At 49.3% G+C, this 26,679-nt stretch overlaps 1 protein-coding gene across 1 annotated transcript in view; it reads right to left on the bottom strand.

Moving 5' to 3' along the window:
* The window catches only part of SHISA6 (shisa family member 6), a 187,264-nt gene that overhangs the window by 7,192 nt on the left and 153,393 nt on the right, over positions 1 to 26,679 (bottom strand). Inside the window, exons 4-5 of the mRNA XM_062506327.1 lie at positions 13,649 to 13,711; positions 2,628 to 2,780 (exon numbers count right to left, since the gene is read on the bottom strand). Coding sequence (XP_062362311.1) covers positions 2,628 to 2,780; positions 13,649 to 13,711 — 216 coding nt within the window. The remainder of the gene's footprint in view (positions 1 to 2,627; positions 2,781 to 13,648; positions 13,712 to 26,679) is intronic.

The raw sequence follows: 26,679 nt of genomic DNA, 5'->3' as shown, positions 1-26,679 counted from the left end.
GGAACAGGGAGCAGGGAACAGGGAACAAGGAACAGGGAACAGGGAACAAGGAACAAGGAACAGGGAACAGGGAACAGGGAACAGGGAGCAGGGCACAGGGAACAGGGAACAGGGAACAGGGAACAGGGAGAAGGGAACAGGGAACAGGGAACAGGGAACAAGGAACAAGGAACAGGGAACAGGGAGCAGGGCACAGGGAACAGGGAGCAGGGAACAGGGAACAGGGAACAGGGAACAGGGAACAGGGAACAGGGAGAAGGGAACAGGGAACAGGGAGCAGGGAACAGGGAACAAGGAACAGGGAACAAGGAACAGGGAACAGGGAACAGGGAGCAGGGAACAGGGAACAGGGAACAGGGAACAGGGAACAGGGAACAGGGAGCAGGGAACAGGGAACAAGGAACAAGGAACAGGGAACAGGGAGCAGGGCACAGGGAACAGGGAGCAGGGAACAGGGAACAGGGAACAGGGAACAGGGAACAGGGAACAGGGAACAGGGAGAAGGGAACAGGGAACAGGGAGCAGGGAACAGGGAACAAGGAACAGGGAACAGGGAGCAGGGAACAGGGAACAGGGAGCAGGGAACAGGGAACAGGGAACAGGGAACAGGGAGAAGGGAACAGGGAACAGGGAGCAGGGAACAGGGAACAGGGAACAGGGAGAAGGGAACAGGGAACAGGGAACAGGGAACAGGGAACAGGGAGCAGGGAACAGGGAACAAGGAACAAGGAACAGGGAACAGGGAGCAGGGCACAGGGAACAGGGAACAGGGAGAAGGGAACAGGGAGCAGGGAACAGGGAACAGGGAACAGGGAGAAGGGAACAGGGAACAGGGAACAGGGAACAGGGAACAGGGAACAGGGAACAAGGAACAAGGAACAGGGAACAGGGAGCAGGGCACAGGGAACAGGGAACAGGGAACAGGGCACAAGGAACAAGGAACAGGGAGAAGGGAACAGGGAACAGGGAACAGGGAACAGGGAACAGGGAACAGGGAGCAGGTAACAGGGAGCAGGGAACAGGGAACAGGGAGCAGGGAACAGGGAACAAGGGAACAGGGAGCAGGGAACAGGGAACAAGGAACAGGGGGCAGGGAGCAGGGAACAAGGAACAGGGAACAGGGAGCAGGGAGCAGGGAACAGGGAACAGGGCAGTCTCCAATCCCCAAATACCTCAGCTCTGGTGTCCAACACAGTTCAGCACATTCTTACTTTATGCACATCAAATGAGTTTGCCTTAATATTAAACAGGTACCTAAGTCCCACATTAAAGAGTCAAGGAGTGGACTGAGGGTTTTTGTTTTGTTTTGTTTTTTTTTCTGCATTTTCATTGTCTCTTGTGAAAAATCTTCCACAGATTTTCTCTATGGATAGTCCAAGGTCTTCCCTGCCACTAAATTTGGCATGTCTCCCTTAGCTGGCTAAACTGGAAATGCAGATTTTCCACAGACTAAGTCAGATATGCTTCTCATCCTTCCCTGACATCAGTGATCCACTGTGGGTGTAAAGATCTAAGTAATTTCTCTAAGTCAGGCAGTGTGACTCCGTGGCTGCATCCAGAAACTGCTCATGGAAGCTACAGACCCAGGGTGAGTCTGCAGAAAGCATTTCCTGCACAAAAATCACTTCTTTCAGAATCCCACTGAAGCTGAGGGGTTTGAGATCAGCAAAGGGGATGAACTGGAACATTACAGAACCATTGCAGAACACTGCAATCCATAAAAATGCAGGAAAGGAGAGATGGTAACGAGTGTGAGCAGGACAAAGCTGCTGGAATACCAAAAACACCCTGTAGGTCTGGGCATGGAAGGGGTGAGGAACAGCTCTGACACACACAGAGTAAGGAACAGAAAATGGATCTGAGCATGGAACAGCTCTGACACACACAGAACATGGAACAGAAAATGGATCTGAGCATGGAACAGATCTGACACACACAGAACATGGAACAGAAAATGGATCTGAGCATGGAACAGCTCTGACACACAGAGCATGGAACAGAAAATGGATCTGAGCATGGAACAGATCTGACACACACAGAACATGGAACAGAAAATGGATCTGAGCATGGAACAGCTCTGACACACAGAGCATGGAACAGAAAATGGATCTGAGCATGGAACAGCTCTGACACACAGAGCATGGAACAGAAAATGGATCTGAGCATGGAACAGATCTGACACACACTTTGGAGTACGTGGATTGCAGCACTGCCCAAGGCAGGTAGAGCTCCTCCTGGAAAAGATGTTCCCAACCACCATCCTTCTGTTGGCATTCCCAGCTGCCCATGGCTGGTGAGATCCCAGGCCTGGCTGTGCCAAGGGCAGCTCTGAGCACCCAGCTGGGCTGGGCTCAGCTCCAGCAGAGAGGAAGAAAGGATTCTCAGATGCCTCTGCCAGGAGCTGATCCGGGCAGGGGGTGGGAGGCAGCAGAGCAAGCAATAACCACACGTGCTGTGCTGTCCCAGCAATGAAAAGACTCTCCACACTCATCCCTGATGGGAAGTGACAGCCAAAGGAATCAGTAGTGGAGATGCCAATCCAAGAGTGCCCCAGCAGAGGGAAGGGGTTATTCCTTAATGTCCAGAACAAACCAGACACAGGGGGAACGAAAGGAGCTGACACCTACTGAGTCTCTTCAGAGATGAATATTTACTTGGGTTGGTCTTGACAGCAGACTCGTAGGACGGCGGGAGGTGAGAGAGGTTCTGGAAGGAGCGGGAGAAGGACAGGTCGTAGGGCTCGGTGGCTGAAGTGAGGATGTTGTTCATTCGTGGCTTGTCTGCAAAAAAACAGCAGAGAAAGACAGGTTTAGAGTGTGCATGAGGTAATGAGACAGGCAGGGAGCCCCACAGGCTCCAGCAGGGAGCAAAGCTGGACCCAGGCCAGCCTGAGCCACAGGCTCTTGGACATGGTTCAATCTGGCACCAGCAGATCGTGAGAAATGGATCCTGTGGTGCTGTTTCCTTGTCCAGGTCAGGAGAAATGGATCCTATGGAGCTGTTTCCTTGTCCACAGCCATCATGGGGAGAGGCCAAGTGCTGGCTCAGTCCCTGGAGCTGTCCCAGAGGGATGGGGCTGGACTGGCTCTCACCCCTGGAGCTGTGCCAGGTGCTCAGGCAGCATCACTCACCTTCACCCCCACACTGCTCTCCCCCCCCCTCAGGGACACAGACCAGTCTGGGGGGTTCTTTTAACTGGGGCTGGTAATCCAGATGCCCTCTCCATGTGCCAGACTCCTCATTAATGCTCTGAATGACCCTGGAGGCTCCAGGGCAGTGCTGGTCCATGGCACTGGGGCTCTGGGGCTCTGGAAACCTTCATGCCTCCCTGCAGTCAGGAGTGTGAAGTGGGGCTCTGGGGGCACATCTGGGGACACATCTGGGGGCACTCAGAGGACAAGGCAAGGCAAGGTGCTGGAGAGGTTCCTGAGGCAGGAAATCCCTGTTCCTGAGGGGTGGAGGATGCCCCTCTACTGAAGTTCATTTTGTTGGTCACTGAGGGGGTCCCCAGGCAGGGTCTTCCCTGTCACAGTTCTGAGGGCACTGTCAGTAACAATTTGCATTGAGCCCAGATGCTAACATTGAAGTCCAGACTATCTGCAGGGTTTTGAAACCTTGTTCCTTCATTGAAAGCTGGAAAATGAACTTTCATCAGCCCAGCCAAGAGACAGGGACCTGTTGGACTGCAGTTATAACTCCAAGGTGTTCAGATACTAAAATGAGCAGATATGAAAGTATTTAACAAAGCAGGAACTTCAATTATTGGAAGCAAAGCCAGAGCAGACACCAGTGGGCTCTGTCAGACCCCACAGCAGTGATGGGGTTCTGTAGCTGAGGCAAAAGACCAAGGAGGTGGCCACTTCAGGGATGGTCTGAAAACAAAATCAGATAGGTAAATTGTCTGGTAGAGCAGCAGAATGTCCAAGTCTTGGCTTCACACTTTCCTGCTGTACCTGCCTGAAGGGTCCCATGAAGAGCAATGCATGATCAGTGTGCACTCACCTGCCCCAAGCCCCCTTGCCTCCTCTGCACCATGGGCTGGTTGGATTCTGCCCAAAAGTAACAGAGCAGCAGGGGAATTTCACTTTGAAAGCTGTTGGTTTTGTGCAGTGTCCATACACTTGTTAACTTCTCCCATTTCCCACAAAAAAGTTCGTAACAAAATCCACCCAAGTAGAGTGTGGACATTTCACAGACATTTTTCTACAATCGAGTCATAAGTGAATCTGTTTTCTCCAAAAAACAATGTGAGAGTGAGGCCATCTCCTCCCCTGCTGCCTTTCTGCCCTGTGGAGTCCTGTTTTTTGGACAGCAGAACGTTTTCCTCCTCTCTGAATTTTTCATTTCACCATGTCCTTGGTGCCCTGGCTGCCTGGAAATGAACCCAGCAGTTCTGGGTTCTGTGCACGGGGATCCAGAGCTGTTTCCACAACTTTTCTTCCACTGTGACTTCCCCTGGATATTTTAAACCTCCTGTCACCCACCCTCAGCACTGCAGCGTCAAAGACAGGCTGAGGCTGTCCTGACATCCTTACAGAATTCAGCACTGGTGCAAACTCCTCCTAACAATGCAATAACCACCTCGGCTCACAGATCTCCTCTCCTGTTTCTTCTGTTCCTCTCTGCTCTTCTGGAGCAGGGTTCTGGTGTGGCAAAAAGAGCACAGACCCAAGGGAGCCGGAGTGTCACCTCCCAGAGAACATCATTTCCTTGCTGATGACTTCAGTCCAGGTCTAACAGACTGGCTGCAGGATCAGGGAGTGCATCGTGCTCATCAGGGGGCTGGAAACAATTGATTCGATGTTACCCACTAAACAGAGACTGCAGCAGCATTGAAACCATGTCCCCACTCCTCCTCGTGCTTGTGTGGCACGGACCCTGGGGTAACATCTCTTTGCAAATTCCTCAGCCAGAACCTGTAGCTAATCTCCATTTCCATGGAGGTTTGGACATGCTGCAATGAGCCCAGTCGTACTCACGGAGCCTGTGCTCGGTGCCAGAGCAGGAGCATTAATTGACTGCTTGCAGGAGGTGTGTGAAATTAAGTGCCACACGTTTATCTGATGGGCTGCTGCAGGATCAGTTCATCTTCTTGCTGCTTTTCCCATCCAGGCAGTCAGGAATGATTCTGGCAAACGAGGAGTCACCTTGAAATCCACTGCTCGTCACTCAGCAAAATAAGGGATAAACTGAAATGACCAAAGCTAATTTCAGATGTCTTTTGCATAATGTAGTCTGAGGGAGAGATCAGAGAATTGAGGCACTCTAGTAAGGAGAAATATCTCGTGCAATTTATATTCTAAGGCCAGTTCAGCACGAGTTTCTCAGCAGTTTTTCACTCTGCAATATATTTGAGTCAAGCTTGTCTCTGGTCTCTCTCCTCTTTGTTTGTGGTGTTTGTGAGTTCCTATGGAAGTTGCAGGTCATAATCAACAATCAGGATGCAAATAAAAAGTCTCCCAATTCCCTGCAAGGCAGCTGAGGTTGTACACTGTGTTCCCCAGCATTCCCACTCATCCCAGTCCAGCTCTACACTCTGGGCAGCTGGAGAGGACCACTGGAAAACGAGCACTGTCCCATGGCTACTGGGATTAACTATGAAAGTCAGGTTTAGTCTCCATTTTCCTCAGCACCACCCTACATCTCTGTGCCATTTTATGCCCATTTTCTGACACACCATCCATCCTGGCGCAGGAATTGGCAAAGGAGCAGGCAGGAGATGAACTCAGCCAGCACAGAGGACACACAGCAGCCACAGGAACCTCACCCAGACATTTCTCTGGGCTTCTAAAGTCTCTTTGCTATAGCCTTGGAGCAGCCCCACCTTGGTACAGTCAATGCAAGGCTTTAAAATTCTGCTGATGTCTCTGATTAATTCAGCAGGAATTCAGCTCTGCAGCACTTGCTCAGCCCCCAGGCAGCAGGGGTTGCACAGTGCCCTGAGCAGGGATGCTCCAGCCCTGCTGCTCGGCACTGCCCAGCCCAGAACTCACCAGGCTGGCACAAGGAGCCCAGGAGGGGAGCAGGGAGCTCTGTGGAGCTCTAATCTCTCCTCCTGGAGCCCTACCAAGCAAGATGGGTGCATTTCTTCTGCTTCAGAATTGCCAGGGCAGCCTGAACCCTTCTGTATTTTTATAGGAACCAGAGCATCCCTGGGCCAGGCTCTGAGAGGCTCCTGCTCTGCTCCCAGGGTTGGGGAAGGGGCTGCCCTGGATGGACTGCCTGTGCTCCTACTACATTCTGATAATGCCTTAGGATTTTAGCTTTTATGTTTTTATTTTTATATATTTTCTTAAATAAAGCCTGCACTGCTTTAGTGCATAACTCTGAACTCCATATAAAGTGTTGTTAACGGTCTTCATATTTTGGTCAGGCAAAACAATTCCTCTGGGCCTGTGATCCAAGGACACACAACTGCCTCAGGCCCCAAAAGTACCAAAAAAAAGTGAACTGGGAGGGAGCAAACTGGGGTAAATTACTTAATTACCTGAAGCTGTAATTGGATAATTAACCCCTGATATGCAAATAGACCAAACTTTTAACTGTCTGAAGCACTCGTAACCATTGTCCATCTTTGGTGCAGCCTCTGGAAGGCTTTGACTGCCCAGTGTGTAACTGCTGAAATAAATAAATCCCCACTTTATTCTCTAACTCTGCCTGCCCTCTGTTGTGGGTGGGCACTCCAAGGCATCACTGACCCCAGCAGGAAGATGGGCTGGGCTGGTGTGGGTCCTGCAGCCCTGCTGTGCCTGGGGATTGCACTGAAGGTGGACACACAGATTCACTGCTCTGCTGGACTCACGCACTCGGCTGCTTTGGCATCTAAGAAGGAAACCAAGCCCCTCTGAGCTGAGGCAGAGCCTCCTTTCCCTGCCAGTGCTTTGCAAGCTTGGGGCTCAGAGAAGTTTCAGGATTTCCAGAGCTGTGCAGATTAGACCTGAAGTCTTCTCGTCACATCTCGCTCTGCCCCTCTTGTTGGAAGACACTTTCAAGTGTGTTTACACGAGGCACAAAATCTTTCATGTTCAAGGACAGGAGCAGATGATACCCAAAACAAAAAAAGTGAATTGATGGCAAAGTTTTAAACAAAGCTCAAGTGGCAAAAGGGATGTGCTGCAGATTTGCATTTGAGTCTGCACATATGTTGTGCGAATTCTGCAAGACATTTCAACAGACGCCTTTTAAAACATTCACCCAGAGAAAGCAAACAATGTCACCTAGGAGAAGCTGCTAGAACCCAGCCTTCTGCTGCTCAGCTTCAGCTCAGCAGAGCTCCAGCCCTCTGTCAAAGCTCCCCCTGCTCCCCCAGCTCTGCCTTCTGCTCAGCCCTTTGAAGGCTCAGATGCAAAGTCTCGGGTTCTGACGCAAGTTCTTACAAAGGGTCCCATTCCTGAGGAAAATCTGCTAGCACTGATGACGTTCTGGAGCCTTCTGTGCCAGCCTTCAGAGCTCCCAGGCCATCCTGAAGTGACACGCTGTCAGAGCAGGCAAATAAACTGATGTTCAAAGCCTCAAATTAAATTTATAACATATATCTTCAGTGTTTGTGTTTTCACACGTCTGCTTTCTCATGTTACAAACGCTGTTATTAATAGTGCTTTGCATTTCTTATAACTAATCTCCTGGAAGTTTCTTCATTTCCAGGTCAGATCCTCTGTGGTGTAAATCAGAGGTCTCCTGTGAGTAGCTGCCCTGATTTATATGAGCTGGAGAGGAAGGATTTTTAAGTCAGCCAGTGTTAAAACCCCTGTGTCTATCAGGATGGCTCTAGGACTGGATCTTGCAGGGCTCCTGGATAAGAACTGAGCAGCAGCCTGAAGGAGGAAGGTGCAGAGGGAAGGGATGCAGCACACGCTGCAGGGTGATGCCTTTGGATGTGACAATGACAGCCCTGAGTGCTGTCACCCAGGGGGATCAGCAAGGAAAGGCCCCGAGTGCACAGAGTGCTTCACTGAATATAGAACCCACGACTGGGCTGAGAGGAACAACACTGCCCATGAAAATGAAAGGGAGAGCTGCAGAAATTAAAATTGCACAGAGCAATCAGAGCAGAGGAGCTGCCTGTGCTAGAGTTTGCTGCCCTTGAAGAGGGTGCAGAATAAAACACTTGGCACTGGCACCAGAGCTGCCAACACCCAGGACTGTGCAGAGCTGGGGCTGACCTTGAGGCCATTGCAAAGTGGTACCTGTCCCCAGCTCTGCCAGGCCTCGTGCCCAGAGCTCGTCAGGGCAGGGAGAGGGAGCTGATTCCAAAGGGAAAGTCACACAGGCATGGGATGGGATGGGATGGGATGGGATGGGATGGGATGGGATGGGATGGGATGGGATGGGATGGGATGGGATGGGATGGGATGGGATGGGATGGGATGGGATGGGATGGGATGGGATGGGATGGTTTGGGTTGGATCAGTTGATTCCACCCCTGCCATGGCAGGGACACCTTCCACTGTCCCAGGCTGCTCCAAGCCCCAGTGTCCAGCCTGGCTTTGGGCACTGCCAGGGGTCCAGGGGCAGCCACACCCCGTGCTCTGCATGGGACTGGGTGACTTTAGGGTCCCTTGCAGCCTGCACCATTCAGGTTTCTGTGGCTGTGCCCGAGGGAAGGGCAGCACACACCTCAGCAGGGTGAGTCCAGCCTCCCTCCGTCCAAGCACATCCCCAAAAACCAGCCCAGCCCAGAGGGGGCTCTGCACTGAGGAACACGGCCAGCAGCTCTCAGGGGGATGTGGCCCTGATTCTCCAGTGAGCTCTAATTCCAGAACTGAGGCTGGATTGCAGCACAGCAATCTGGGTGTCCTGTGAGCAGAGCAGGAGTCCCAACCTGGCACCCCAAAGGGCAGCGTGGAGGCACCAGGAGCTGGGGCTGAGCTCCAGCCCTGTCACAGCTGGGTCATCCCCACTGCCATTCCTGCCCTGCACAAGCTCAGGACATCAAGGGTCTGTCTCTTCTTGGGTTATTGCTGCACATCTGATCAGCTTCTCATTCCCCCCATATATTTCTGCTGGGGATAAAGCTAATTTAAACAGTCCTTAATTGTTATGATTTTGTAAACAGTGTCTTAAACACAATAGACACAAAACTCTCAACAAATTGCTGGAGATGCGACAGAACAGGGAATCATTTTCATATCTTCTGGGATAGCCCCAAATTGAAGCTTCTGGTCTGATGTAAGAAAATAGATGCAAGGATTTTTTCAGAAATATACCCCCCAAAGCCCTATTATTGTGTGGGAAGGAAGATGTCCTGGATTTTTAAAATGAAGAAAAGAGAAAGAAGGAGGAAAAGAAGGAAAGAAAGCAAAGAGGGAAGAGGAAAATAAGAGGAAATAAAGAGAAGGAAGGAAGGAAGGAAGGAAGGAAGGAAGGAAGGAAGGAAGGAAGAAAGAAAGAAAGAAAGAAAGAAAGAAAGAAAGAAAGAAAGAAAGAAAGAAAGAAAGAAAGAAAGAAAGAGAAAGAAAGAAAGAAAGAAAGAAAGAAAGAAAGAAAGAAAGAAAGAAAGAAAGAAAGAAAGAAAGAAAGAAAGAAAGAAAGAAAGAAAGAAAGAAAGAGAAAACCACACTCATACATGAGTAAAAGCTCACACAAGTGCAGCTATAAAATGAAATTTCCTCCATCAGAGCAATCCCAGGCATCATCCATGGAAAAACACTTGGACAAATTAAAAACTTGAAGTAATTGGCTGCTCATGGTGGTTTACCAAGTACTTTTTCAGATGATTGTAAAATGCAATTAACTGACATAAAAGTCGTGATATGAACTTCCTTCCAACCATATTATTTGGAAATGCGCTTGGTATTTATAAAGATGTAAAAAAAAATGTTTATTAGGTGCTCTTTAGGTTAGGATAATTATATATGCACTAAATATAATGAGATGAAACTTCAGTAGCAGTAAAAAATAAAGCAATAAGCTGCACAGAAACTGAGCCCAGGCAGTCAATGTGTATTTCTTTTATAGCTGATGCTCAGTTCTCCTTTGTGCCCCCAGCTCGGTTTTTTCCTTCATATTTTAATGTTTTTATGGGGAAAATCATTTTATGTGCTTATTTTGTGTGAAGGCTGAATATCTAAGCAAGATAAATTAATGTATCAAAAGATTTAGCTGCATTTCATATGTAAAACTTGGTTGTGCTTAGAGCCTAATACTTGCTCCCTCCCACTCACATTTTACATACAAATCACTACATTTCCTAAAACTGCTGTAGAGTTCTTCATTTGCAGCTCAAATCTGCAGCTGAGGTAGAAATAAAGTCTAGAGTTAAGGAAATCCACATAAAAATTCAGATTACAGTGGAATTTGGGTCTAAAATCTGTCACCGAAAGCAGAATTTCAGCTGAGGTTTCTAAAGGGATGTAGGTACCTGGAATGGGACATTTGGTGTCCTGGGAGGGAATTTGGGGCAGGAATAGTCCAGCAGCAGAAAAAAACCCCAAGGGATTTCTGGCAGATGTGGCATGCTCAGAGCCCTCAACAAGAGCAGAATTGAAATCTTGGGCTTGTGGCCCCTGGGCTGGGAGAGTCGTGGAACTGCAGAGTGCCAGCACGGGTTGGGTTGGCAAGGACCCTTCAAGCTGATCCAGTGCCAGCCCTGCCATGGGCAGGGACACCTTCCAGGGGCTCCAGTCCAACCTGGCCTGGGACACTTCCACACTCACATGCCTGCGGTCCCTTCTGATCCCTCTGGGAATTGTCTTCCCCCGGATATTCCATTTCCCAGCCCGCATTCCATTCTGTGCCAGCCAGGAAGGAGGGAAAGGAGATTTCCCCTCTCAGCTCTGTGCTAACAAGGTGAGAGCAGCCTGGCAGAATAGATTCACTGGAACCCCAGTGCTGATCGGGGGTTATTTGTTCTTTTACAGGCGGAGCTCAGGGAGCTCCCAGCTCTGTGGTTTGCACTGAGAAGTTGTGCCCCAAAAGTGGCACCCTCTGCCAGGTTAAACCAGAGCCCTCTGGGGTTTAAACCTGGGAAGCTGCAGCTGGAGCAGAACAGCTCCAAGACCTCAAACCTGCTTCTTCTTTGTTCTCCTTATTCCTTGTGAACATGGATTGCTCTCATCCCCGTGGGATTTGTTTCTCTGTGGCAGCTGAAGGCAGCAGGACATGAGGAGCTGGAGAGCATCTGCCGTGGAAACAGATGTTGGCCACCCTCTGTCTCCCTCAGCTGAACATTGTCCCTTCCAGGGATGCAGAGGGGTGTTCCCAGGATGCTGCTTGGTGGGACAGCAGCCCCACTGCACATCTGGATCACTCCTGCACGCCAAAATCCATTTACAATTCCCCAAAGAGCAGAACAGCTGCCCACTGCACATGTGGATCTCTCCTGGATGCTGAGATCCTGCTATGATTCCCAAAACAGGGAATGGCTGCCCCACTGCACATCTGGATCACTCCCAGATGCTGAGACCCTGCTGTGACTCCCAAGACCTTTGGGAGAAGACCTGAGTGGGTGCATTTGGTTCCACTTTTCCACAGGCACAGCCAGTGCAGCAAGGGGAGAGCCAAGGGACCTTGGCTTTCCTCCCTTCCCCATGAGGAGCTGTCCTGCAGAGCCCCAGGCTCGGCATGTGCACAGCTGGCTGTGGACATCCTCTGCTGCTCAGGCCCAGGACGGAGGGAGTTTGGAGATTCAGGGAATTACAAGTAAAGACAATGACCTGTGAAGAGACCAGCCCAGAGCAGCTGAGCTCCCATCCTGACAGAAATTCCAGGATTCAGCTTACCCTGCACACCCAGGGGTGCAGCCTTAGGGAGCTTCCTGTGCTCCAGGCACAGGAAGGATTTTTGGCTGCTTGTCACTTCCAGCCACTGCCCTGCTGGCTCAGGCTGGCACCGTGAGGACCTTCAGCTGCAGTAAGGAGGATTCCAGGCCGCCTGCAAGCCCCTCACCCTGCAGAGGGTGTCACTGCACAAAAGGTGCCAGGGACCAGCCGCTGAACACAGGACAGCTCCTGTCCACCTCCACATCTGCATGACCACACAACAAAGGTGCCCCGTGCCAGGGAGGGAATTAAATTCAGCCCTGGTCACAATCTCAGCAGTAATTCTGAATCCTGCAAGCTCTTCTGATGCCTTACTTGAAAAGTCCAAATGTAGTTTCAGACTCGCCAAGCAATGGCTCACCAGCATCAGCACACACGAACACAAAGAACAAAAGCACCCATGGCCATCTGGAACACTCAGAGGAAAGATGCACCTCTGAATCACACACTTACTTGTAGTCAGCTCATCCAAGCCACTCAGAACAACCAAATTATTAAGACACAGGAAGCACAGGGAATCCAAGACCGTGAGTGTATCTGCCTTCAGTTCTTTGTCTCTTAAGTACATAAAAAAGTAAAGCATCTGTTAGGAGCGGAGGAAGTTGAATTGTTTTAGCACATGGCCTGGAGTTCCTGGCTGCAATGGGACCCTGATGCTGGAGCTGCCTTCAAGCTCCTGAGCAGACTCAGGTTAAGGGCAGCTCAGAACCCAGCAGGGGCTGGATTTTAAAAGCTAGTACCAAAACTAAAGAGAAGACAACACAGTTTCAACTCTATTTCTCCATGTTCTTTCCCCCCCTCCCCCCCCCCCCTCAGGAAGGTGAAAAAGTAAATAGAATGAGTAGTCAGGAACATTGGAGGCCATCAGTTCAGGCTCAATAAATACTGCTGTGGCACTGATGAGTTTAAAGCTGACACTCTTCCTCCTGGAGTGTTTGGAAGACAGAAAATGAAGCCCTAATAACACAGTCTTACCATGGCAGCAATTTGCAGGCTGAAGAGATGCCTGCCTCCTCTGGGAAGAAGAAACCCCCAAGGTTTTAGCTGATCTTTCCAAGGGCAATTGTTCTCCCACCCTCCTTAGCAGCAGGGAGATTTCTATACATGAACACAACTTGCAATAAATCAGCTCCAGAATAGTCAGGACGAGGTTTCAGAATTCAAAACAAGTGCCAAGAAAAAAAGAGTGACAAATACAGAGATTCAGGGCTGCCAGAGGTGATTGAGGTGAGATTTACTGAGTGCTTACAGAAGGAGGAATGGATCCCATCCCAAAGGCAAAGGGTGCAGGGAGGAACACGGACAGGACAAAGACAAGGCAGCAGCAGAAGAGGGAGGAAAGCAGAAGGGACCTGAGGGATGTACCAGAAATTGGTGTGATTGCACAGAGAATGGGGAACAGGGGCTTGGGGGGCAGGGACTGGCCTGGGGGTGGCTGGAGCCAGGAGCTGCCAGGGCTTGGCTGGTCCGTGGTGGCTCTGAGGGATGGGGGCACAGCCCAGGCTCCACTGCTGCTCAGGAAACCCAGAGGAGGGCACAGAAGGGCTGGGGGACAGGGCTGAGCAGAGAGAAGCACATTCTGGCCATGGAGGAAGCCAAGAAACATCTCCAGGCTGGGACGAGTGGAGGAAACCAAGTGGGAAACAAAGGAGTATCTTGGAATTAGACACAAGGCTGATCAGCACAGTTAGAAAAGACTGGGCCATATTTCCCTGTGCACACTCTTGAAAATATGGTCCTGTGTTTAATGTTAATGGGAACCATCAGCCATGCAGCACTGCCAGAGGAATATCTCCATTAACATTAAACACACTGTGGCACCAGTAAATGTTACTGGCTGGCAGAGGAAAGTTACAACATGTGTAATTTTGCTCTTTGTTTTCTCTTACCATGTGTAGGTGTCTGGGTGGGACTGTTTAGTATCAGGTGATTATAATTTTGTTCTTGGTCATCTGAAATTCACAGAAAAAAAAAATCCCTTTAAGAACCAGCTTAGCATCGCCACTGATCTGCAGATGATAATTACAGCTCACAGTATCACAGGAAATCTCAGCGTGATTAAAGAAAGGAGAAGGAAATGCTTAAGAAAGCAGAAGATTCTGTTATGCAGTTGACTTAAAATTCCAGATGCAAGGAGAACACGATAATGGGAATCTGCTCCCCTTCTGCTGAGCCTGCAAATGAAGGTTCTCTGCAAAGGTGAGAAACACATCCAGCCAGGAGCACACCCAGCTGTACCCACAGGGTGGGGTGTTCCTGGGCCCCCCTTCCACTGCTCCAGCTCCATCCAGCACAGGTCTTTGGAGCTTTGGAGGTTTTCAGGATGTGAACCCAAACCACCCAACCTCAGAGTGTCCCACTGCGAGCGCAGCCACAAGGAGTCAAAGGTGTGGAGTTAAACTGATGCCTTAAGTTTTAGCTTTCATATTTCCAGACTCTGCACTGCACTGGTGTGGGACTCTGAACTTCACACCAAGTGTTCCAAGTTCTCCTCACAGCTCAGGCACACAAAACAATCCTTTTCCAGCCCCACAACCAAGGACAGCGCTGCAGCTTCAGCCCCAAAAAGTGCAAACAGCAGCGACTTGAGGAGAGCAATGTGGGAGGATGGGACTGCAGAACCTGGAGCTGGGCTTGGACAGTGAAGCCCAAGATGGGAATGGAGCAGAACTGATCCAAGTGGGAGAACTCGTGACTCGGAGTCCACCTTGGGTCCATCTTGGGTCCACCTTGGGTCCATCTTGGGTCCATCTTGGCTGGAGCCACGGCCGGGCTCTTGCACTGTCCAAGGTGAATCCTTTGAATAAATCCCTGCTTTATTCCTTTGTCAGTGCCCAGCCTCTGTTCCTGGGAGCCTCTCCAGGCATCAAAACAGCTGCACATGAACTCTGGATCCCTCCCCAGGAAATGGGAATCTTGTGAGACTGAGGCACCCAGTGCAGGGGAAACAAACCATGGCAGAGCTACTGCTGGAACTGGGGCTTAGAACTGCCCCTTGGGTGGAAAACAGCTCTGTCTCCTTCTCACTGCAATGAAATTATCAGAAAAGGGACTCCTGATAAATCCACGAGCTTTAGTTTTCAATAAGGAATGAGCTCCTTGTCCAGACCTTTCCAACATGGATGGAGCTGTAGCAGTGCAGGGTGAGAGGAGATCTCAGGGATCCTTCCTGTCCTGCTCTGCTGGTGCAGGGGGTTACTACAGTGGCTACTCTGCTATTCCCAAATCTGCCATGGATATTTTACTGTCTCCTCAGAAGATCTGTGTCTCTGATTCTTCCTTTCTGTTTTTCAGACCAATTCCTTCTTTCCTGTCTTCCAGGGACATGGAGAGAATCCCCCTTATTTCTGCCACAGCTCATTGTGACCACAGCTACTGTGTGCTCCTTTATCCTCTATGCTGACACCATTCCTTCCCTGCTTCCCTGTAAAACCTTCTCTGCCTTGGGTCCCTGTCATCCCAGCACCTTGTGTCCCCAATGACCGAGATCCTCCTCAAGTCTGGAATGTGTTTCTGAGAGAGCCCTAACCAGGACAGAGAGGAATGCCAGGATTGTGCCCAGTCAGCTTCTCTTGTTCACACAAATGTGATCTTTTTCTTTTCCTGGTTTCTGTAAAGTCTGTGATCCTTTATGGTTCCTTAATGCTTTCCCAAAGAACCCTCCAATTGTTCTCAAACACTGAAAAGGCTTTTTTAGCATTCCTGCTTCAGCCTGAAGCATCTCATTTTTCTCCATTTAATCAATTTATTTTCAGACTATTTATCCAATTTGTCAAGAACATTTTAAATTCTAATCCTGTTCTCTAATAGACTTACGATCATCCAAGCTTCATACCACCTGCAAATTTAATAAGCAAATTCCTTTTCCACCAGGAACAAAGAAACCAAATCCAGAACCACATCAGGCCATCCTTCCCCTGATGTTTAGTCCCTGCATGGTCACTCAGCCCTCATGGCCTCTGCCCCAGGCAGGTTCATTAACAACCTGCTTCTCTAATTAATCTGGAAACTGCTGGAAACCTTGCTAAGGTCATGATCCTTGATATGAATTAGTTCTCCGTGGCCATAAATCACGGCAAAAATAATAAAAATAAGGCTAAGTAGCCATGATTTGTTTCTGAGTGTTGGCTGCTTATTTATCTCTCTCCCTCAATATGGGGAATGCCTGGGTGCAACCAGGGTTAAAATCAGAGTTTATTTATTCAGGTGACTACAGACTGGGCATTTTCACCTGCTTCCTGCTACATCCAGAATCCAGGCACTCCATATATCTCAGACAGATGGAAAAATGGAAGGCTGGCTGCCAGCACAAGATGGACAGAACTTGAGAGGAGCCCAGATCCACAGAGACACCTCAAATGCCCTTAAATAAATGCTTTACAGATTTCCATAGTTTGCATTTTCCTTTGAATCCTCCGCTGTTCATTAGTTTCACCAAGGAAAAATTCTGCAGGAACTCATTTTGTGACTTTGTTTCAGTTTCTATTCTTCCATGTAGTCAAATTTCAATTTAATGTGAAAACCAGACCAGAGGAAGGGGGACAAATAAGAAAAAAAACAAAAAAAGGATATTTCTGGGATCCCTGTACCTGTCTGGAGGCTTTTCAGAGCTATGGGATCAGATGGGTTAATTTTCACCTGGTTCCCAGCAAACACGTTACAGATTCCTGCTCATCCCTGGAAGTGTTCAAAAAACACATGGATGCGGCACCTGGGGTGACACATGGGCACTAAACCTCATTGTTTAGTGACCATGGAGGTGCTGCGGGGTTGGTGGCTGGACTGGATGATCCTAAAGATCTTTTCCAAGCTGAACAATCCCGACTGTGACCCCATGGAGTCTGAGGATGGACACTGTGTCCTCTCTCCAAATCCTTTTCCAGCGTCCAGCCACCGGCACAGTGAGGGAGGTGACTCTGATGTTTGGGTAAATTTTGTGTGTTAGGGTTTGTTCCCTCTGCCCTGGCACTGGCCACCACTGGGAAGGGACCAGCTCCACTCTTTGCTCACCCCTCAGCTCATCACGGGATCCCCCTGAGCCTTCTCCTCTCCGGGCTGGGGAGCCCCGGCTCAGTCCCTCCAGCATCCTCCAGGCCCTTTGCTGGACCCGCCCCAGTTCAGCCGTGGCTCTGCTGTACTGGGAGCCCGGCAGCGGTCCCAGCACTGCCGATGTTCCTCCTGCAGGACCCCCATTCCTGGCCTGCATCCCGGGATGCTGGTGCCTCCTCAGCCACAAGGGCGCATCGCTCCCTCATCTTCCCCTTGCGCGAATTCCGGCGGAGATTTCCCCCCGGTTATTGCCTTATTTATGAGTTCTTCCATCTATCTTTGAGGTTGCAAAGCAGGGAGTGAAGAACGAGCCCGGTTTATTTCTCGATGACCTCTCCCTGACATTTACAGCTGATAAGTTCATCGAGCATGACTTGATTTCTCCGCAGACACTTCTGTCCTGCAAGCCTTGGGAAGATGAATTTCCCCAGATGAATTTTTCCATCCTTCCAGAAGCTTTCAGAGGAGCCCGTGGTCCTGTGCCCGTCCCTTGGGCTCCAGCCAGACGTGGGCTGCAGTCATGCTAAGGAGGGCAAGGACTTCCAGCCTGGCTCCAGCAAAGATCATGTACAGATCAAACAGCAGGAAACACCCAGATCCCAAATTCTGTGTGTTCTGTATCCCTGCTGGTTCTGCCTGGTGAGAGGGGACAAAGGGATGGGGACACTCGAGGTGTGAAATGCTGGTTTTTAGAACAGGAACAGACACAACCTGAACACACCAACTGTTCCAGAAGGGAACCAGCAGAGGTTTCACCCTCCTCTCACGGGTCGCTTATTCCCACAACCTCACTCCTGGGGGAATCAGCTCTTCGCTGAGGACAGCTGCACCTGAATAGGACCCATCATCTTCTGATTATTTCACCTAAAATCATTCCTTTCCTTTCCTTTCCTTTCCTTTCCTTTCCTTTCCTTTCCTTTCCTTTCCTTTCCTTTCCTTTCCCTTTCCCTTTCCCTTTCCCTTTCCCTTTCCCTTTCCCTTTCCCTTTCCCTTTCCCTTTCCCTTTCCCTTTCCCTTTCCCGTTCCCTTTCCCCTTCCCTTTCCAAAAACCTCAGGTGTTTTGAGGCTGCTGCTTCAGCAATATCATCCAACCCTGTCAGAACCTGAATTATTGGCTTTTTCTTATGTGGCTGAGCTAATCAAGCATCTGAATGCAGCACTGGGCTTCATTTACCACTTCTGTAGCCCTTTGTAAACACTTTCTAAGCAATAAAATACTTTAAAATGATGGCTGAGCCTTCCCACACCTCTTCAGGTTTAACAAGATAATGCTGTTAATTGTGAAGTGCCAGTTAGGCAGAAGCTTATCTATTGTTGAGACAAGGATCTGAGTTCAAAGCTATTTACCAGGAAACTCCATTAGGGGAAGAAAGGAGCCACAGGGCTCTGAATTGCCAGGCCACAAAAGGAAATTTCTGAGCGCAGCTGGATGAGCGATCAGATAAAATAACCAGCAGAAAGAGTGAGATGTTTCACTGGAAAAATGGAAACCAGCGCTCCCACTCTTTTGCAAACACACGCCCTGAAGTCGCGTTCCTTTTAATTTACAATTTATTATTTTATTTCTTTTATTAAACTGCCTCTATCCACAAGTATTCTCACTTTCAGCCTTCCAGCTCACCCCTGCATCCTGTTGGCTGCGTGGGGCTGTTCCCAGCTGGGTTTAAACCACAACCATCACCTGAATTATCGGCACGAAAGTGCAAAACTCTGGGTAACTGTTCAAGAACACTCTAAATAGCCCCCAAAGAGTTCCTGCCTAGGAAATCCTTCTTTTTCCACGGCTTTAACCTTTCCTTTGGTACCTGGCTTTAGTCTTCTCCAGAGCCTATTTTTTTTCAGTCTCAGGGATTTCATATGGGAATATTACTAATAAAAAACTTGATTTATTGTGTTCTATAATGGAAAAAAAAAAATCAAGTGTCAGAATATGAAAAGAAAATGCCACATTTTCCAGTCTGTCTTTCCTAATAAAATTCCTTATGAAAACTGCAAAGCAGGGATATTTTTAATATATGCCAACTGCATTACAGATATATCTGTAACTGTAATACAGATATATGATCACTCTGACAGTCATGCTGTACTTTGCATTCATTTTAGAGAACTTATTAAAGTATTGGGAGCTGCTCCTCCTGTAGTTAACAGGAAAAAGGAAATGACCTAAAGAGGAACCATCAGCCTTTGAAGGGACCCACGACAGGGGTGGAATCCTCATTCCTGAAGGAATTTTAAAAATGGGTGGATGTGGCATTTGGGGCCATGAGTTAGTGACTGGACACTTAGAAGCCTTTCCCAGCCTAAATGATTCCATGAAAACCAATTCTTTGCCTTCTGCCCCTCCAGTCTTGTCACCAAAACTGCTGAGATTTCCAGCGCAGGGTGGAACCAGCGGTTGTCGTGCTGATGACAAGAAACCTCCTTGATATCTGCACTAATGAAGAGAAAATCCCTTTCCAGGGCTTGAGGAGCTGAGGAGGTTGCAGAGACAGAAGGCAAGGAAGAAAGCAGCCCAAAAGCTGCTGAGGAAAATAGAAATACTTCCAGCACAAAGCTCCTCGTTCATCACACCCCGGCCCCCTCCGGCATTTTCTGCTCACAATTTGTATTCCAGAGGGGAAACCTTGAGCAAACGTCCTTCAGCTGCTTGGTGGCCGAGCAGAGCTGGGAAGGGGAGCAGGCACCAGCCCTTTTCCAGGGATTTGGGGCAGTGACAGCGGCAAAGTGCAGCCCAGGAATGGGGGAGCGAAGCCTAAAGCCCCTCCTGAGCCAGGTGTGCCCAGGATGATGAACACAGCAATATTTATCCTCATAGATCCTTAAACCCCAGCTGCCTTTTGTGTACACGAGCCGATAGCTGATCCCTTTATACTCCTGTGCTGCGAATATCCTGCTCACAGAGTGTTTCTGCACCTGCCTGGCACTCCCCAAGCACGCTGACCCCTAAAAGTGGACAAACGAGGGGCAAACGAGACAAACCCAAGGGTTAAGATGGATAGAGTCAGCATGTCAGTCATTAGAGGGGCTGGAAATGCCAAATGAAAGGCTGTCCCCAGACCTTCCGTTTGATATTCATTATGTCAGGTTTTTGTTCTACCACTCCAACCTATTTTTCAACAGTAATCCTGTGACTCATTCATTGAACAGGATGCTCAGGGAATAAGGCAGCTATTCAGGAGTTATTTTAATCCTCATTAAGCGGTGAATGGCCCTGTTCTTTAGTACCCCACACTATCCAAATCCTGCACTGATTATGGAACTGTTATTTTCCATGTCGGCTTTTCCTCTCCACCCACCCAAGCCTCACAAACAGCTCCCAGACTCTCCTGGCAGGCCGGGTGGGGGCTGCCAGCCCAGGTTGTACCTGAGCCCAGAACAGGTGTGCTCACACCTGCCAGGCTTTATTCCTTTTGAGGAGCAGCCCCGGAAAACTCGGGGCAGATTTTCTGTGTCACACAGGGGATTTTTAATAGGATTTTGCAAGCACAAATCAGCTGCTAATTAATCATATTCCTTTGGTGGGGGAGGAAAGGCAGCTGGAACAGCTCCTGGTTTACCTGGGGGGAAGATCATGAAGGCAGGTGGAAAACCTGGTCACACAACAGGAGGAGGGGACTGGAAATGCTCCCCCAGCCCAGTTCAATGCCAGGTCTGTCACTCTCCATCCCAGCCAAGGCAGTGAGGGCACAATCTCCTGGTGAGGGGCACCTGAGGGAGCTGGAAAGAGGCTGAGCCTGGAGAAAAGGAGGCTCAGGGGGAAATTCTGGCTCTGCACAACTCCTGACAGGAGGGGACAGTCTGGGGGGTCGGGTTCTACTCCAGGGAACAGGGACAGGAGGAGAGGGAACGGCCTCAGGGGAGGTTTAGATTGGATATTTAGGAATATTCCTTCACAAAAATGGTGGTCAAGCATTGGAATGGGTTGTCCAAGGAGAAGGTCGATCACCCTCCCTGGAAGGGTTCAAAAAACGTGAGGATGCGGCACATGAGGAGGATGAGGTTTAGTGGTGAACGAGGTGGTTGGACTTGGGGATCTCAAGGGTCTTTTCCAACCAGAATGACTCCCTGATTCTGTGGCCGTGGCAGCCCACTGGAACTCAGCACTTTGCAACATCACGCTGGAGGTGCTGGAAACTTTAGGGAGCAAGAAACCAAAGGGAATTTGAAAGACTCTGATTAACTCATCTTCCCCCAGGCCCATCCCTGGGCAGACCCTGCTGCTTCAGCCCCATCAGCAGAGCCTGCCAGGGGGTGCCCAGCACCCTCCCAGTGCTGTGGGTGCTCTGGGAGGTGCTGGCACAGCAAGGACAGGCAGGAGGTTGGTGTCTCTCACACCTGGAGCTGCTGCAGGCTCCTCAGCAGGATTTGCACTCTGGGTTTGGCAGTGCCAAGAGAGATGCCAGGGTCACCTGGACACCACACCAGGGCTTCCCCTGCCACCCCTGGAGCTGCCACTTGGTGCCTCATGCTTCTCACAAGCCCCAGAGCCTCCCCTGCTCTGTCCCAGCAGTGTTCAAGGCAGGGATTTCACCTGCAGATATCCACCAAGTATCCAAAAGCTGTGTGAGTGACGTGGTGCTGGAAACTTCAGTTCAATCTTCTGCTGCTTTGTGTCCCCTTTTTTTTTTTTCTCCAGCTTGGGTTGTGTTTATTCCTTATTTTAAGGAATGTTATCTTACTATCTCATCTTATGTGAGATGAAGGCTTAAATGGAATCTAAGAAAACAAGTAGGAGGTGAATCATAGAATCACAGAATGATCTGAGCTGGAGGGGAACCACCAGGAACACTCAGTGCAGCTCCTGGCCCTGCACAGACACCCCCAAAATCCCACCCTGAGCATCCCTGGGAGCTCCTGGAGCTCTGGCAGCCTTGGAGCTGTGTCCATTCCCTGGGCAGCACCCAGCATCCTCTGGGGGAAGAACCTTTCCCTAAAATCCATCCCAAAACTCCCCTGGTACATCTCCACCATGTGCAGCTGCAGGTGGAAAACACTTGGCTGCAATGGGAACTGAAGTTCTGCAGGTTATGGCTGAGAAAAACAAAGAAAAAAATAAAAAATCAGCAAGGCCCACCAAGCTGCGAGGTGGAAGATATCTGAAATATCTGAGTAAAAATGGGAGTATGAGGAGGATGTTCTCGTACAACAGGGCCCGGGGTTCACTCACAAAAATCTGTCTCCCATGTTGAAAGGCTGCACAAATCACACACTCATTCACAGTGGATTCTCCTCCTCCCACATGCTGGAACATGGAAACCAGGCCCACTCACGAGCTCCCTACACACCAACATATGCCTCCCTCCCAGCACATCCCCGCAGCTCCTCCCAAGTGCCAAACTGCCAAAGCAAACTGCAGGGCACAGCTTGGCAGGAGGAAAATGCAACTTCTGTTTTCAAGCAGCTCCAGCTAAAAAGGGCATTTGCAAAAAAACAAAGCTACGAGAAAAATATTTCCCGTTCTTGGTTTTAAAGTGATATTTTTTAACAACAGCAGCACCGTGGTGAAGGTAAAGGTCACAGAGAGCTCCAAGTCTCTCTCTCTCTCCAAGGCACCTGATGCCTTCTGGAGTATCTCCGGACAGGCTGTTGGCTTGAAAAAGGAATGAGTTTTCCTTCTCTTGGCCAGTGAATGTGAAATCTGTCCAAAGGGCAGCTTCTCCTGCTATTCCCAGAGCCTGGCTGGCTCAGCAGAGGGGGTTCTGAAAGAGAGACATTTCCTTCATGGGGATCCCCACCAGCAAAGGCTCTGCTCCAGAGAGCAGCAGCCACAGTGCCCTCAGCCAGGTGGGAATGTCTGAACTCACCTGGAGCTGGAGTTCAGCATCCCTCTGTAGCATTTCCTGCTTTATTTGCTCTGATTTTCATTGTTTTCACCTAATCCCTTGCTGCCCTCTCTCACATGTTCCAGAATAAATCAGGGGCAAAGGAGTGGAGAAAGGACTAGAAGAAATCCAAATGAAGAGAAAGAACAAGAACTTTCTGTCGGGGAGAGAAAGTTCTGCAGAGCTCAGGGCACAAACCTGGCTGGTGTTGACGAGTGCCTGGGATACCCTCTGTGCCTGAGAGCTTCACACTGCCTTGGAAACACAAATTGGATAAATATGGCTTGATTTCCTCAAAAATCCAGCAGCTGAGCAGGCTGCACCACTATCATCAGCCAGCAGCGCACAGCAGCAGCCGGGGGAGCAGCCCTGCATGGCAACCTTTGGAGACACATCCAGAATGTGCCACTCACGGGAAAACATATGGTCAGGAGAGAAGAAACGTGTCCTTTAAAGGGCATTGCTGGAGATGGAGTCGATTCCAGAAGGTATAAATAGTCCGGGTGTCTAAAGCAGGATTAGTTAAATGCAATCTTTGGTGGAACACAGCCAGCTCTTGCACGTTCTGAGTGCTGAGATAATGATGCAAATACCTCTGGAAGTAACACACGGTCCCTTTGAGCCCCGTGGTATTGGCAGAAAGGAGAAGGGATGGGAACACAAAGTCCTGCTCTGGCTTTTCCCTCTTCCGCAAAGTATAAAGAGAAAAAGTTGCGGATGAAATCCCTGTGAGAAGTGAGTCCAGGAGTGCTGGAGAGCACTTGGAGAGCAGAAATCCAACCCTGGTCACCGCTTTCCCTTAGGAAACAGCAGGAGCTGGCTGTCCCATCCCTCTCTGGGACTGAAGAGAGACAGCAGAGAGCTGAACCCCCTCCCTGCTGCCCGCCGAGCATAATCACAGGCTAAACAATCTTATTTGTTCTCCAAGGGCTTTGGCTCAGTCCCGGTCGTGTCCCAGATCCTTGCAGGAGGATCCGGGGCTGGAGAGGAGGGTGGCTCCCAGCTTGCCCAGAGCCCAGCCGGGCTTGCCCAGCCTCAGGACCGAGAACCTAAACCACTGTGCGGTGTTACAAGCAGCACGGCGATGCAGATAAATACACGGAGGTCCTTAACCGGCTTTAAATCGCTCTAAAGCCATGGAAATGCACTTGCTCCTCATCTGTCACCAAGGCATGGCCAGCCTGGAGGTGTCTGGGCACAGAAGCAAAGACTTTCTCTTGACGTGACACAGCAACGAGTGCCTGCGAGGGGCCAGGAGCAAGGATGAGATTGTTTGAAATCCATCCCACCCTTCTGCTGATTCCTGGCGCTTTGTTTTCCCTGGATGGAGGCTCGTTTGCACGCCTGTCAAGTGCTAAACGTGGCTTTGGGCCAGTGCTTTCAGGACAATTAAGATCCAGATGCAATCTAACACTGATCAGAGTCTTATCTTTGAGCAGATAAAGAAGTCACCGGCACTAATCAAGCCCTTAAAATGAACCATGGCCAAAAGTGCTTTATTAAGGCACAAAGAAAGTGGCTCCGTGTTAGGGAAGAACGGAGAGCTCTATTGAAATCCTAATCCTATCAGTAATTAAGCAGATGGTTAACTTTAAGTATCCGCTTAAGTCGAACAGTAGTCACGTTACAGTGTGGCTTTCAAAATAGCGGTTGTATAGAAAGATCTGGGTGTGACAGTGTCAAAGTCTTGCTTTTTACTGAGAATTCCCTGCTCTGTTCTGGCAGTGCTTCAATTCCAGCAAAGGGAGAAGGTGGCACAGAGTCTCTGAAGGGGCTGAGGACAGATCAGGGAATCCTGGAATGGTTTGGGTTGGAAGGGACCTCAAAGCTCATCCAGTGCCACCCCTGCCATGACAGGGACACCTTCCACTGTCCCAGGCTGCTCCAGCCCCAGTGTCCAACCTGGCCTTGGGCGCTGCCAGGGATCCAGGGGCAGCCACAGCTGCTCTGGGAATTCCTCCCTGTGCCAGGACCTGCGCCCCCTGCCAGGGAACAATTCCTGCCCCACATCCCATCCAGCCCTGCCCTCTTTGAGTTTGAAGCCATTCCCGGTGTCCTGTCCCTCTATCCCTTGTCCAAAGTCTCTCGCCATATTTTTTGGAGCCCTTTATTCAGGTCCTGGAAGGTGACAACAAAGCCATCCCAGAGCTTTCTCATCTCCAGGCTGCACAATCTCAATTTTCCCAAGACATCCGAACTCTGACCAACACCTGGTATGAAGCACAGATTCTTGGAGACTTTATACATTCATACTATTTTAAAAATAAATATTTAATTTTAACAATCCTTTTCCATACATTGTGATTAGAAATTTTCTGTTTGGCCAACTCAAAACAGCTGAAATTACAAACTCTTTTTTAAAAAATAATTTTAATTTTCCTAATGCTTGTAAGCCTCAGAGCAACTTAGATATTGGGAATATGGGATTACCGCTAAAGGGAAAAAAAATACAGTTTAAAGTCCAGGTATTCCAGGAAAGCTGCCTCGATTCCAGTGTCCCAGATTGCTTGGCACAGTCAACATCTCTGAATAATGAGTCTGTCTGACAATAAGTTACAGTATTTATCATTATTTAGGTCTGCTCAAACAAGTCTCATTTGGAAAATTCTGTAAAATCTATGGAAGGAACACCTTTAAAAACAGCAATAGTGGCTGTGGGATCTTGGTATCCCTTTCCATGGAAAATGAGCATCCCCTGGATGTCCAGTTGTCCCAGTTTTGGAGGTCAAGCAGTTCATCATAAATCTTTCAAGACCCAGGTTCTGTAATCCTTTGATTAGGTGGGAATCTCATTGATCTTTAATTAAAGAAGATCACTGCCTCTCTTTTGCACATACACAGCTCTTGGCAGCTCCAAGGCCCTCAAGGCAAAAAGCAAACAAAGGACAACAACGCTTATTTATTTTGAACCTGTGGGTTTGGGTTCAACCTCAGATTTTTTTCCTCCCATCTCAGTTGGGGTTTCTTTACCACGTGTGGTTGAAAACCCCTTGATAATTCCTGGAATATTTACTGTTTTCCTGTATGGAAAGGGGGACCTGGCAGAGGATTTACAGCAGAGTGAGCTCTCTCCTGTAGGCAAAGCAATTCCCATTTATTTACTCACTCCCTGCCTTCCATGGGAATAGTTACATTGGCAGATTTCATCCTCAGCTCTGCTTGCTGGAACACAACTTTTCTTGGATTTTATCAGGGTTTATTTCATTTAATTTCTGCACCAAACCCACCAAGGCCAAGCAAAGCAGTTCTGTGGTGGGATTAATTGGGTGCCAGGGGTGAAGGCACTGGAGGAGAGGGTCCTGCTCCCTCCTCAGCCCTCAGGGAAATGATAATCATCCCTCCCTTGTGTCTGTTTTTATAGGATCCTGCAGGAAGGTCTCTCTGCTTTTTCATTTGTCTGCTTTTGTCATCGAGTTTTAGCCAGATCAGGTTCCTGATCTCAACGCACAGAGGTGGGGGGCAGGGGGATGGGATGGGATGGGATGGGATGGGATGGGATGGGATGGGATGGGATGGGATGGGATGGGATGGGATGAAGATGCTGACACACTGCAATACCCTCTGTCCAGATGCAAAGCCCGTCCCCTGAGGAAGGTTCTCCAAAATCAGGCTCATGAAACTCTACCAAACACACTCACAGTCTCCTTTCATGTAGCTATTCCCCAGTTCTACACCCGGGCTCCCCTCCCTTGGACAATACTTTTGTTTAGAACCACATGTGTTTGTTCTGGTTTCTTTACTCGGATCATGTCCAGAGAATGTAAGAAAGAAAATGTCACTGAAGAAACAAAGTACATGAAGAGCTGGTACGTGCTAAGCTATGTCTGTCATTTGTGGTGTAGATGTGGTAAATGATGTGACAAATAATCTGACAAATGCTGTGTGCCATTTATCCCATGAATCCCAGTGACAGTGAGGGTGCTGGTGCAATGTGGATTCTCCCTAGGAGGCACTGGACTGGATGTTGGGAAGCACTGCTGGCCTCTTTTCTCTCTCCAGACCCATCTCCTGCTCCTCCATCCTGATCCAGGCTGTGAGGAAACTGAACT

Source organism: Cinclus cinclus, chromosome 20 (assembly GCF_963662255.1).
Source record: "Cinclus cinclus chromosome 20, bCinCin1.1, whole genome shotgun sequence".
Classification (NCBI taxonomy): domain Eukaryota; kingdom Metazoa; phylum Chordata; class Aves; order Passeriformes; family Cinclidae; genus Cinclus; species Cinclus cinclus.
Note: the sequence above shows the minus strand (reverse complement) of the source record. Positions and strands in the feature narration are given on the sequence as shown.